Source organism: Cheilinus undulatus, linkage group 5 (assembly GCF_018320785.1).
Source record: "Cheilinus undulatus linkage group 5, ASM1832078v1, whole genome shotgun sequence".
Taxonomy (NCBI): Eukaryota; Metazoa; Chordata; class Actinopteri; order Labriformes; family Labridae; genus Cheilinus; species Cheilinus undulatus.
In genome coordinates this window covers 18,513,881-18,528,591 of record NC_054869.1, presented here as the reverse complement: position 1 = coordinate 18,528,591, position 14,711 = coordinate 18,513,881, and the positions used below count along the sequence as shown (strand labels likewise).

Sequence of the window (14,711 nt, the reverse complement as noted above, 5' to 3'; positions counted from 1 at the left end):
AACAGTTTCTATACAGCAAACGTGACTGATTGACTCCACTTCAGAAACCAATAGTCACAGTCACAGCAACAGTCTAGCTGCTGACCGTAGATCTCAGATGGCCCCTATTGCAGACCATTAATGTACACTGTCTCTATTAGAACAGAAGTGCCATAATTTGTCAGTACAATGTAGTTTCAGTTTGTATGTTTTTTTAATTCAACTTCATTCATGACAAAAGTCTGGCAGTTACATTCATGAAATAACCACATTGCAAACATTACAGACTAAGCAACATTTAATACATAAAACAGAAAAAAGGGCAGGGGTCTAATCTGGGAATAAATTATGTATAGATCTATTTTAGAAGTAGATGCGTGAACAGTGGCTCACTTTAGCTACTTTAGTTTAAGCCAAAGCTAACATAGCTACGCTCGCTACGTAGTAAACAATATTATGTAAGCCAGTTCAGCTAAGTTAGCTTTAGCAACATGAGCTTTAGCAAACATAGCTACAGCTAATGTAGCTATGTAAGCTACTAACATCAAGGAGCAGTGTTAGTTTACGCAGCTAAAATTAACTTTGTATTTTCATTAGCATACATATCCATTAACTTTGTGAGCTTTGGCTTTAGCTATTTTAGCTCCGTTATCTACTTAGTTGCTTATGCAGTTAACAGCGCTACATAAACTACATTTGCTGTGTTAGAATTTTCATAGACGACAAGGCTTTTTTTCCTGTATGCAGACTTGTTTACTTGGCGTTTTGTAATCAGGTTTTTCAAGTCAGGATTTTAACTTGTAACTTTTGGTATCCTAACCCTTACATTAACCTTTACCCTGACCTAGTCCAAAGTTTAGTCCAATTTTATTTTGCAAGTCTTAGTGTGTTTATCTGTAATGACAGATGCGGTGTCTCAGATAAATGGTCTGTGAGAGAGGCAGACTGAGAGATACAGACTGCAGTCAGACCCCTCTCAGTCACAGAGACCTCAACCATGTTTAGACAGTCAATATTCTAAAACATACTCATCTGGCTCGTCATCTATGTACTCAAAATTGATGAGAACCACAAAAATTGAGCTTGCAGTTTAAGGTCAATCAAAGCATTCATCTAAAGTGAAGCCTAGTCTTAGCCTGTCAGCCAGATGAGCCACACATATATAGCTATTAGACTTAGTTTAATCAAAATAGACAAGATTAATAAAAAAAAAACAAGCCCCCTATGCAGTTTATATGGATAAAAGCAATGAGCTAAAGAGACTAAAACCTTTCTGCTTTAATTAAGTGGCAAACAAGTTTCTACCTGCTGTAAAAATGGGCATTTTAAGATGGGTATTAGTGGAGCTTTTTGGAGCCGGCCTCAAATAAATAAAGTTTTTTAAACTATACTTTTTTCTAAACAGAGGAGGCTGTCACTCCTGTCTTTAAATGTCCTGCTCTTTCACATTAAACAGTCAAAATAGACAACCCATCTAACCCTGTTTCAGTCTATTAACCAGCATTATGAGAGTCATGCTAGCATCTACCCATCTTGTAATTGGTCCTTACGGAGAGTTTGTTCTATATATTACTGCTGTGGCTGCAACTGTCCAAAGCAGCAGGGATGACAGCATTAATTTCCACTTGGGTCCTTGAGAGCATGACAGGTTAACTAGGTGCTTTTTAATAATGATCCTATTATGTAGCAGTGGATGACTTGAGAAAAACAGATGACAGAGCACTGGCACATGGAGTTTCCACTAGTGCGGCTGCATTCATAACTCTAGTGTGTTTGTGTTTCTAATTTGATTTCTTGGTCGCCTTTTTCAATGTTTCCTCGCTCTCTTCCTCTCTCTTTCTGTCTCTGAGTTTATCCAACCTTGATACATAGCCAATAGCTACACCTGTTTATCTTCCGGACGACCAGTCAACCGGTCACTAGGGCCCTCTCTGCAGACTTCTCTAATTGGAAGCAGACTCACTGATAATAATAAAAAGGAAGCGTGTGTGTTTGAGTGTGCATCAGAAATAGTGAGCCACTTGTTTTTGTGTAGTTGTACTTTTGTGAAGTTGAACAAAAGCTGAAACTGTTATTGAAAATGTGCGGGAGTTGTTATTTCCTTACAAATAAATACATCTTGAAAGCTTGAGTCAGGGGGTCAGTTAGCTTAGCAAGCTAGCAGGACATTTAACAAATTAGTGTGAAAAGATTTGTTACACTTAGTTTAGCACCACAGTGGTGCTAATGAACAAAAGGTAGCGTATTAACACTTTATCTACATTTAACAATAAATCTAACACAGAGAACTAAAAAAGACTAGAGCCCTGTACAGGACTCTTTTCTTAATCCCGCTCCCACCCACTCCCACTGGTTTTCTGACCAATAATGTCATAATAAATGTCAAAGTAATATTTACCAACCTTAATTACACATCATTTATCATCATTTTAAGTCATACAGAGGCGGAGTTGTTTCCTGATCTCTGGAAAGTTTGTGTATCATAAAACCCGCAGTGCACGTCCATTAGCTTTAGCAGACTATAGGCTAATCTATTCTCCTTTTATACCAAGCTGTTACCATCCTCATCATTAGATGCTTGATGCAATAGGCCAATTTGCATGGAAAGGGTTGTTTTTCGCCAAATAATTGAGTAATGGCTCAGTGTCTCTGCACGCTGGTGCGTATGAGTGGCAATACGTCGATAACACAAAAAGGAGAGCATTAACCCTGTGCCTTTTGACTTATTTTAAAGTTTGAGTGCATGCACTTTTTTGTGAAGCTTTAACAAAGCATCCCCCGGCCCACCTGCCATGTGGTGATGGCTACACAGAGACAGACCCATATTCAAACATGGTTACGAAGCACTGGAAACCACAGCTGACAAAACAGCTATTAAACCAAATGTGAGCACGGAGAAGTGCTTTAAAGAGAGCCTACTTTTGTGGAGCAGGTGTATCATCTCACCTGAATACATTTCCTTGTGGGCGCGTTTCAACAAAATCCAGTTGTTTTCAGGCTCTGTCACTTACTACTGCATGTTAGTAGCAAGTGCAACATATTCAACTTGGGTGTAGCTTTATTCCTCGCCCTGAAATTTGACTTCTGTAGTACATGGAACGCAACAGAAGTCGCTGAATGATAACTTGGCACAACATTTTGTGGTTTTATAGAAAATCTGTTCATATTTATGATTTTTTTAGGTACCAGTTTCAAACCAGTATATCCAATAAGCCTTCTAAGAGGAATCAACGACAATCGGATCAACAGTATGGCATGCAAATTCACACAGACAGAAAAACTGACAGACAATGACGCCAATAGTACTCTCTCAGTGAGAGTCTAATTGAAATAGATTGTGACTCTTTTATACTATCTATGCCTAGATTACAGTTTTTATCCAGAAAACACCAAGAAATCCTCCAGTAGAGTCTATCCATGTACAGGGAAATGGCAGTGGCTTATGGGAGTGTAGGAATTCAGTCAAGCTGCTCTCTCTGTCTGTCTGCTTCCTGGTTAATTAGCCCGTCACCGTGATAACGCGTGAGAGTCAGCGCTTCCAGCGTTGATTTACAGCGGTGTGCGGGGAGAAGCATTGCGGAGCCTCTGAGCCAGACTCAGACCATGCGAGAGAACGAGACAGTGCGAGTTGTTATTAATGAGGTCGCTATAATGTGAATTAATGTGCGAGTGCACAACAGTCTTTAAAGGTTAGACTGTTGCCGGCGTGGAGGGGAGAAGAAGGAAGGGAAAATCTTTAAAGGTCAGCGCGTGTGCTCCGCCCGGGCCTGTTGAGTGTTTATTACTGCTCTCTATTGATTTAGTGATGATGGTAAGCAAGGTGAAAATGATGATGAAGGCAAAGATGCTGATGATAACTTCATAAAATGGATAGAGCTCATCTAAGGTCTGTAAAACTCGCTTAGAAACTGAGGGCAACATAATTAAGACACGGGTAAACACCTTCCCACACATGGCCCCTGCAGGATTGAGGTCCAGAATTGAGAAAAAAGGTGAGGAAATATTCAAGAATTAATGAATGTGGACTTGATTTCCTCCCTAAAGTTTGTTAGACAGGCACTCACAGCACACACACACACGCACTTTCTTTTTTAATACATGCACACTTAACAGACACACTTACAAGAGTTTTCCAGGAGTATTCTGGGCAGGTGACAGTCTCTGTACAGCAACATTCTCAGCAGCAACCTGGGATTGCATCCAGAGTCAGAGGTCAGCAGCCTCAGCTGACACGCAGAGGCCGCCTCGCCCATAAGACCATCTCTGGGAGAGGAGAGGAGGAAAACAAAGTTGACAGTTCTGCAGTGTCAGGTGAGTGTACAGATAGCAGTCCATTTAGCAAGAGACAACAAAGGAGGGAAAAGGCTTCAAAGAGAAAGACAACGACTGATATCACAGCTGTCTGGGATGACAATCTGGAAGGAAAGAGTGTTAAGGTTTCAATGGGAACTTCCCTTCAGTGTCACTCACTCCTGATACCAGCTTAGTCTGCAAATGCTTTCACTCCTGCTTACTTATGTGTGCACCGGGAAGGAATTAGCTCTAATCTTGGCCAGCTAAAACCAAATTAACATTTGGGAGACAGCCAAATACATGAATATACAGCAGTACCCCCCTCCTACATCTTTTGTATAACCAAGAGGCTGCAGCCAGCTGTGGGTAATGAGCCGTATCCTTGGTGCATGTGTGTCAGTGTGTATGCATGTGTGTGCACCCTTCAGAGCCTGGGCTTGCGGTTATGTATGTGTGCAAGTGTGAGAGCATGCTGACATGTGTGCGCCTGCATGTTACTTTATACATCTCAATAAAACCTAATGGAAGGAATGGACAGAGTTTGTCTGAAGAGCAAGGAGGAGGGAGAGGGGAGAAGAAAGCAGGGGGGTGTCTGCCCAAAATTAACCATATACTATTTGAGGCAGAAAGCGAGAGCAGGGTGCACCCTGCTGCTTGACTGAGGAAGACTATGCCTCAATCTGACAGTGCAATTTATGATGTCACTGGGACCGCAAATCCAGAAGAAATCCTCTTTTAACTGCACTGATAAATCTAAGCAGCTACAGCGGAGGGTCATTTTACAGAACTAAGACACACACATGCAGACACAGGCACATATGTGCAAATATAGAGCATTCAGGTGCCTTTTTACAGTCTGTTATGCCGGGTGATTTATTTATGTGCTTTGTGATTTTATTATTGTTCTATTTAATAACTATAACAATGGGCTGTATTTTAACTGGCTGGGGAGAGATTTGGCCACAGGGATGAAGACCTGTGGATCAGGCCTCAGGTTCATGATCAGACTCCCTGGCCCCCTCGCACGCAGACAGGAGGTGGAAGCAAAGAAATAAAGAGGTCATAAAAATAAACTAATTTCAGCTCTCTGATGCTTAGACGCAGGATAGAGTAGACGGGGTAAGTTTGATTTGTGCTCCATCAGCACGCAATGACATCACCTCTGGTGAGAGAGAGGGAGAGATGAGAGGGGAGGAGGGTGGAGTCAAGGGTGAGGGACGAGAGTGATTGACTGCATCGTTGTGGTCATGACAGTAACTGGACACACATGTATGCATGCATGGACACATACACAAACATATACACATGATATGTTGACACCTCGTGTGTACAGCCTCCAGCAACCATCAACATAAACAAAATCAGTGTCAGCAGCAGCAGCAGAAGTTTATTTTATTCTTTTCTTCCTCAGCTTGCATCTGTGTTATATTACCGCAGCAGCTTTAGCTTCAAGCGCTGAGCTACGGCTAAATCTGGTTATATATCTGCACATGCAGTATGCAGACTACACAAACACACATATGGTTTTCTATACAGTGGGTGGAGGTGTGTGTGATGGCCTAGCATGCTAGAATGTGTGTGTATATGAGCCTGTGTGTAAAAGCGCATATGTGTGCCTACTGTATGAAGGGGTGATGGATGGTATGATGAGTGTTTTTTACATACCGTATGACCTGCTCAGTGAAGAGGTCAGGGTTGATAGCATTAAGCCAGTGGACAACAGGGCTGTCAGGCTGATGCGCTGCAGACTCTTCAACAGGACTGATTATAAATATCCTGCAGGAATAGGGATCACATGTGAACATTTTAATAGAATTTTGATCCATTTTGAATTCACAAAAATGCATTGTAATTGTTGGTCATACCTCTGCTGTAAAGATGCATGATATTATAGATGTGATATTAGTATCTGCAGATATTGGCAGATGTGAACATTTCTGCAGATACTTTCAGCCGATACACATTAGCAGAAAAAAAAAAAACACCAGGAATAAACCACAATCCCCCTTATAAGGTGAGGAATTAGGTTTGTGGGTTTTTAAGCAGTATCAACAGACCTACTTCGGTTGAAGTTTTTAATTTTTCATCCCCATTCTTTCAACTTTAAAGTGTGCACAGAGGACTGAAGTTTTAGTTCAGGCTATAGCTGCTTCAGTATTTTTCGCTTGAGAAAGATGTGTTGTTAAATTCAAAGAAGTGATTTTATTTTGAAAGAATAAGTTGCACTAAAAGGGGGGCATATTTTCTTTAGTACACTACAGACTACAACTGCTTTAACTACTAACATCACAACTAATATCATTATTAGAAACCTTAGAGTGAATCTAAGAGCTGCTCAATTTCAACTTCTATAATTACCAATATCAGCCCTTTCCATTTCATCTCTATTTAGTTGGTACTGCAAACATTAGAATGCTCAATCTCCCATCAAATAGACTATTGCTGCTAATTCTTTATATGTACTGTACTGTAACCATTATTACCGATGTTATAGACACGCTGAAGAAAATAGATGTATTCATGACCACATTCTAAAAGGTTTATTTGAGTATTTGATGAAGTAATGTAATATTATGCCTGAATATACTCCAGTTTTATGCTCTAGTGGCAATAGCTCACTTTTGTGGACTATTTCAACTTGAAATTTCGAGTTTTCCTGTAACATAGAACTATGAGGCAGAGCACAACAGGGTTGCTTGGGTTTTTGACCTGCAGAGTTCTCCCAGAATGCCTTTTGGTATGACACAATTATGCACCATGTGTGAAGTTATTCACTCAGACAAGTCCTACCTGTGGGGAATAACAAAAACATGTTAAGGAAGATGTACTAAACTCTCTGGAAGAGTGCTTTCATGATCAAACACACCTTTCAGTCTGTCACTGGGAGACTGAAGAGTTAAAAGTTGTTTAAAAAAATGTAACTGTTAAATCAGCTGTTTCAGCTTTATTTTTCTGAGGTAAAAGAGCACATTTTTAGTTTTAAGTGAACACAATCATTCACATTGAGTATGTTTTGCAATTGTTCTAAAATTATTTGACAACCATCCCTTAATCTGCAGAGTTTTCCCAGAATGCCTTTGGGCATTAGATACTTTTACACTTTTGCACCATGAGTGAAGTTACTGACTCACTCATAAAAATACAAATACAAATAAAGCCTGTCTGATTGTTGTCTGTCAGCAGGTTGGTGCAGTGGTGCTTGTAGTTCTCAAAAAAGGTAAATGAAGCCTGGTTTTATTGTTATCAAAAATACATTACACATGTAATCCAAGGATTTTTTTTGTTTTCCATTGCAGAATATGTATATTTGAAAAATAATACGTTTTTAACTAATGGTAGAATCAAATGTTGTTAGTCCCAGTTAAAACAAGGTGTTTATATCAGTATTGGCGAGTATCCCTACAACGCATACAGTTACATTAATAAAACAAATACTTCCTCTTGTGTGCAAAAAGAGTTTATAGCCCACTGAGATCAAGTAAGGTTCAGTTTCACTCAACAGAAAGAAAAATGTTTGCAAAAGAAACAAACTGAGCGCACTAACCTGTACAGCAAAGATAGGGGTGCTGTAACAATGACCAGCACTGTCAAGAGTTGCTCACACAGGCTGTGGATTATGTATGGCCAGTCTGCTCCACCCGCTATTATAGTAATCGCCGAAGAAGGATTGGGGTGCACCACAGCCTCGGGACTTTCACACACACTCCACATAAGCTGTTCCACATACAGCAACACCGCCGTTATGTCACACCTTGGATTCAGAGAGAGAAAAGGTGAATGTATAGATGAAAAGAGACAAGATGTGATGTGAGAGAATATGTAAGAGCACATTAAGATGGAGAAAGAGAAAGGTAGTGCCATGTTAAGGCACAAAAGGCAAGCTTCTCTGTCTTCAAAGGCTAACATCCAACATTACATCATGACATAACAGGCTCATTGCACAGGCAGTCAGATAATACGACCTCCTGCTGGTTTTACTGTTGAAAGTTAAATGTACTGCAGGCTTTGAATTTCACTATAAAAGTCATTGCTTTTAAATCTCAATGCCCCTAAATCTGTTTCCTCAATTGGTCTGGGAAAGCTGCTCATCATCTCATCCTCACTCCTCACATGGCCTACATGGTTATTAAACACACACACAGGAATATACAGAGGTGAGATAGCATTAGATTTCCCATGTGATTGCAACATGCACAGGAAACTTTGAAAAGCCATCTGTTTAGGCTAGCCTTACACTTTACAACTGTCCCCCCAGAAACACTCACGTCCCCAAGCAACATAAACCAGACTCAGTGTTGACATCCCGCGGTGCTACATGTGAATAATGCACTTTATCTTTGTCACTCTTTTGTTGTTTTACAGTGTGTCACAGTTTAATCTGTTCCATGTAATGATTCAGCTATAAAAAAGGGAGGGGGTAAAAAACAGGATGACCCCTGAGCCTGCGCAGAGAGTTTGTCGCTTCAGTCAGACCTCAACCAACAGACCCAAAGGAGTAAAATAAGGCCAAGTGTGAGTGTTGGAACTATTTAAGGCTCTGTGTCTGAGTTTTGATGTAATTTAAGATGCTGTTATTTAGGGCATTTTCAGACCTTTTTTTAAATGAGGTGGTAAAAGTGGGGCAGTGACTTATGCCAGGGTGGCATAATGTATGAATGTGCACACATCTGAATAGCATTAAACCATGTTTGCCTCCACATACCAGATCTACTTGAACTGCTCACATAAAGGTATTAAACAGGTTTTATGTTTCTGCATATATGCTTTTTAACCATCAGAAACCCAAGCCGGTTTTTGCCATTTTGTCATGTAAAAATGCCTGTAGAATCTCAACCTTTTTAAGCACAGCCAAGTTGTAGATATCTTTTTTTTTCAGGACAACCTGGATTATCAGAATATGTGTGCTGAAAGGATGTTAGACAAAGGCATCAAAAGTTATATGACCTGAATGACCAAGCAGAAGCACCAAACGGAAAGTGAATTTTATAGATCACACCTGTATTAACAATGACCCAGCCTTGTCACACCTTCATTTGAGCTGGGTATACACTGTACAATTTCAAGCCAACCATATGACAGTCGTAGCAGAATGTCATCTCATACTGTGTGACTGAATCGCTTATGACGTACGACCATCGTGCACGAGTTGTGTGCTCACACTGTATGATCTAACGGCTGTGCATGACCTGAGTGCTCACACTGTGCGAGTGAAGTTGCGACAGACTGTGAGAGAGATACCAGCGGATTTTCCTTTTTAAAAAGTCACACAATGAGGGTGAAGTGTTTCCAGTCATATTCTCTCTACCGCCTCTATCTCCCCCGCTTTCTCTCTCTCTTGCTCGCTCTCTCCCTCTCTTGCTACCTCTCTCTATCCCACACACATAAACATCACCCCCATCCGTGTCAGCAGTAGGTCTGCAGGTAGGAATATTTCCTGCTCATTTATTTCCTTTATCAAAGCGGGGGTGAATCAGAAAGTCATTGTAGCTGTTGGCTAGAAGTTGTTCATTCTGCACACGTTTCTGCACTCAGAGTGAAGTGTCTGAAGTTGTACAACCAAAATATCAAACATGCCAGAAACCCTTCCAACCAGTCGGGAGCAGGTCGTCAGATCGTAGTCGGGCTGTAGTTGGTCGTTGTACCCCCCTGTACACAGCACAACAAACGATGCCCACTCTGACCCGACTCAGCCCGACTTAAAAGTGAGTCGTACTACTCAAAATTCGTGGCTGAATCGGAGGAAAATCACACAGTGTACACCCAGCTTTAGCTCCTACAGGCCTTGTCTATCATGTGAAAAAATAACAACTTCCTAAAAACCCATAACAGAAACTATCATTTATCTCAGTGAAACCAATTCATGTTTTGTGCACATGTGGTATTCCAATACCTAAAATGCACATGAAAAATGTTCTGAAAGGGATATTAATGCCAAAAGCTGTCCGTAGACAGAAAAAAAGTTAAGCTTCCAACTGCAATTTGATCCATAGAGATCCATCTTATTATTCCTGAGATATTGTAAATAATAATGTGCTACCACTAGAGTTCGTTGGTGATCCAGTGAGGGTTAACAAAAGGAAAACATTTCACCAAGCTATAGTGAATGATCTACAGGTATAGGTTCTTTGCTGTCATGAAATTCTGATGATGGGCAAATGCCACTGGGAAGTGAAGGATAGCCAGGGATTCATGGGAATCAGGGAAATTAAGAATTTAAAGTTCTATGAGAACCTGTGCTCAGCAATTATTATAAGAAAATTTGTACATAAATTGGGTACCTTCCCTACACTTCACAAATTTTTTTTCCTCCATAGTTTAACTGTGGTGTGGAGGTGATCGTTATCACAATATACTCAGTCCTGCAGACTTTCTAGCGTCATCTTGCCAGATGAAGGGAGACAAGAGTCCAGAGGACTCTATTCTGAGCTAAGAGGCTAGCTGAGCCCCTTCAACATAGAAAAAAAAATCCTCATTTTGTCACAAACATGCTTTCATTTGAAACAGTGATGTGCCGGCAACTGAAAAAAACCTTGTGGGGTGAGCGACTGAGTAAAGATGTGTTGTTCACGAATAAGCCTGTCCTACGAAATGACTCTTTAATGCGAGCTCCAGTAGCTAGCTCTTGTTTGAGTGCCAGTTTCCTTTCCTCCATCCTTTGTTGTTATTTCATCCAAATTTAAAAAGCCAAACTGTTACTAAATAAAGAGCCGTTTGGGAGCAAAACAATAAGCTCTACTGAACTGAACCAAATGATCTGGATCTCTTCAAAGAGATGGATTTCCTGTTACAATGAGAGAGGCTGGATGGACATCAGTTGAAAAAACACGAGTAAGATCAGAGTTTTATGTGCTAACTGGTGACAAAACTGTACTGAACTAAACCGGATTGCTTTGTGGAAACAGACCATACACAAGAGCTGGGTAACACAGCTTGTCCAGGCTTTAGACGGAGGCTTTTTTAATTCCGGCCTTCATTTTTTTCTGAATATTTCACATCTTTTGGGACACAAAAGTAGTTTAAGAATAACAAATGTCTTTATTCCCACACTTTGAATTCTTAGCATATTTGTAAAGAGCTCAGAACATGGCGTTTTTAGTGTGTTTCTCTATGCAGAAATCACTGCTTGCCCCCCAAGGGGAGTTCTCCACTGCTGGGTGACATCAGCTGAAAAGAAGCTATAATTTTTAGACACTTCAATCCCTTTCACCCCTTTAGTGTTCAGTATGAGCAAGTAATCACTGTTGCAAATTTTTGTATCTGCATACATTGTTCCAGTCCCATACCGGTGTTTCATTTACAAAAAATTCTGACGTTTTTTATGGGTTTTGTTTTGTGTTAAGTTTCATAAGTTTTCAATGCAAATTTTCAAATAGATTTTCAAGCATTCATTGCTTGCAGAATTTTTTGTATCCATAACCTTGTCTCTGAGTTGCTTGAAGTGTTCTTTTGTCTTCATGGTGTAATAGTAGCCAGGAATTTGTGAGATTGTGAGATCACAAGCGCGAATTCCCTGGGTGTCTGTTGAATTAGGTCAGTGACTCTAAAGGGGGTGAATATCAATGCCGTCACTTATTTTTTCAACAAAGCCAGATTATGTTGACCATGATTGATTAATAAATTCAATAAAAGGGTAAAACATCCAAGGGGGTGAATACTTTTTATAGTCACTGTAAATGCATAAATTATTTTGATGTACCTGTTCTTTTCACATATTTGCATCATTGTTAACAGGGGCAAAATAAAATAAGAGATACGACAAAGATGTTTTCCTGAGGTGCTGGTCTGGCTTAGCAGTTAGATTGTGTGCCACATCTTAAATAGAAAGTAAGAAGATTCCTCTAGTGAAATCAGCTGAGACCATCTTGTACCTGATTTGCAGGTGTCTGTTGTACGAAGGACGGGCCCTGGCGTATCTTTGCACCAACAGCTGTAGACTCTCTGACAGCACCTGGCCCAACACCTCTTTGGCTAAATCTGCCGGAAGCACCGCCCACAGGTCGCTCCGGAGCCCACACAGGAAGTAGAACCACATCTGCACTGAGAAGGAGCAGCGCTCACCCTGTGGAAAAAAAGTGGCGGACAGGAGGGTTCAGATGAAGATATATTGCGATATGGATATTGACAGTGAAGCAAAAACAGAGAAAACCAAGAAGAGAGGGGCATGAAAATAAAGGAAGGGAGTGAGAAAAAACATGAAAGAGAAGAAAGAGAGAGACAGATACAGAGGCAGGTCTGTCAACACTGGGATGTCTCAGTGGTCACGCCACCTGCACTCTGCACCTGGGTTTCTTCTCCCGCTGGGATTTTTTCAACTGCTTTAAAGTCCTGAACTGGAGAACACATCACACCGATCACACATAAAGAGAGAGAAAAAAGGAAAATCAAGAACTCTGAAAAAGAAGCAAAAAAAGCAAAAGACATGGAGGGAGGATAGAAGGAAAACGAGATTGTTATCCTGTGGCTTTGTCGAAAAGGATATAAAAGAACTGATTCAATAAACTTCTGTCCTCTCCTTCTACTTGCCTGAACTCCTCATGTTTAACCTCCAACAATAAACTCTGCCTGTGTGGCAGGGAAATATCCAAAACTTCCTCCCGTCTACAACTCATCATACCCCTCAGTCCCTTCTCATTTTCTTCCCACTTCACCTCATCTATCATATATTTTCCTTCTCTCCTTCCTCTTCCCTTCCTCTCCTCCCTGGAGCCAGTCATTTAGGGATCTGCGGTTGATGGGGAGCGTGACCGAGCTCTACGTCCGGGATTACGCAGCCATCCTCCGCCTGTGGACTCAGCAGACTCAGACATTGGATCTGAACCAAGAGCAGCAAGAACTACATGTGCGGTTAGACTGTTTTATCTGTTCATTCAGGTCTAACTTTACCAGGACAGCTAGGTCAACTATGAGCAAATTCCTGTGCATGATGACAGCCTGAAACAGTGACGACTAAATCTGGAGAGGGCTAGTGAAGTTAAAATAAACTTGGGAACTTTGAACAACATTTTTGTTCACAAATGAAACTTCACATGTCTCTGAAGGCTCCAAGGGTTGAATCATTACAAAAGAGGTTGCAAAGGTCATGCCCAGGGGTGGAGCATCATACATTACATTTATTCACACCACTGTAATTGAGTTGCTTTTGTATAGATTTTAAAATCACTGTCTAAAGTCTGTCTGGACATTGGTGGGGGGTGGTGGTGGCTCTAAATTGCTGATGTAGATAGCGTGGTAGTATAAGGACTCCATGTGAGCATGAGCTGATCAAGTGTGTCCAGCAGAGAATATGCAACTCTCACAGGCTGCTAACTGAGTCATGTGCAGCCCATTCTTCTTAGGGATGGTTGTTTTCTCCTACAGTGTTGCAGTAATATCCATTTTACTGTTGTGAAAGCCAAGATAATGCACCGCTTCTCAAAAGAAACAAGTCAGCATTTTTAATTCAATGGTTGAGCCAAGAAAGTCCAACCATTTTTAATAGTATCGTCCTAACTTTGTAAAAAAAAATATATAATACTTGTATTATTAAGGGTTCACCTAGTAAATGAAGTGCATCACTGGCTATATGTTTTTAAGCAGCCAGGTTGACTTTGCCTGCCTTATGACTACAGGATGATATAAAAGATAATCTTTCTTAACTTGTTTCACTACTTAAGAGCCATAATCAACCTGTTGGTCTTAATAAGATGGATGGTTTCATCAAAGCTGTTTACATGGTTTTCTTATAGAAAATTGTACATATTTAGGTATGTGCATGAGTTTAAGTCATGTGCATAAGTTTAAGGCATGCAGGGTGCAAGGATTCATCAAAGGGCGAAATGTGCCCCAACCTGGGGCTGAAGACGGGGGAAGGGAGGCCAGAGTCAAGCTTGACTCATGTTGACACACATGTCACTTGGCAGCCAAGGTTAGATTACACATACATAAACCAATGTAGAAATGTACATAACAATATACATAGCTAAAGATAACGTAGCTATGTAGATAACATACCTACATAGCTCACATAGCTGCTTTGTGAGCTATGTTTCCATAGCTAAGTTAGCTTTAGCAACAAGCTAATCTAGCTACGCTGATAAGGTAGATCGGTGGCTTACAACTGTTTTTTTTTTTTTGGAGCTTAGCTTTAGCTCCATTAGCTATGAAGTACAGTTACCTACATAGGTCCATTATCTACATAGTTTACCCAGCTAATGGAGCTAGGTAAAATACACTGGCTGGGCTGAAATGTTTTCATGGAGGACAAGCTTTTCTTCCTTTAAGCAGATTGTTTACTTGCCTTTATTAAACGTTTTGTTACCAGGGTTTTAGGTCAGATTTTTGACTTTTAACTTTTGGTATCTTAACCCTTACCCTAACTCTAAATGGAAGTTTAATCCAATTTTAATTTTAAAGTTTTAGCATGTATTTCTGTTGCACCTCAGACAAACAGTTGTGAGAGT

General features: G+C 40.5%; 1 protein-coding gene across 1 annotated transcript in view; it reads right to left on the bottom strand.

The window, feature by feature from the left end:
- Nucleotides 1–14,711, bottom strand: part of kiaa0825 (KIAA0825 ortholog) — a 220,875-nt gene that overhangs the window by 139,246 nt on the left and 66,918 nt on the right. The window contains exons 12-15 of the mRNA XM_041788069.1: nucleotides 12,141–12,331; nucleotides 7,817–8,023; nucleotides 5,938–6,048; nucleotides 4,103–4,242 (exon numbers count right to left, since the gene is read on the bottom strand). Coding sequence (XP_041644003.1) covers nucleotides 4,103–4,242; nucleotides 5,938–6,048; nucleotides 7,817–8,023; nucleotides 12,141–12,331 — 649 coding nt within the window. The remainder of the gene's footprint in view (nucleotides 1–4,102; nucleotides 4,243–5,937; nucleotides 6,049–7,816; nucleotides 8,024–12,140; nucleotides 12,332–14,711) is intronic.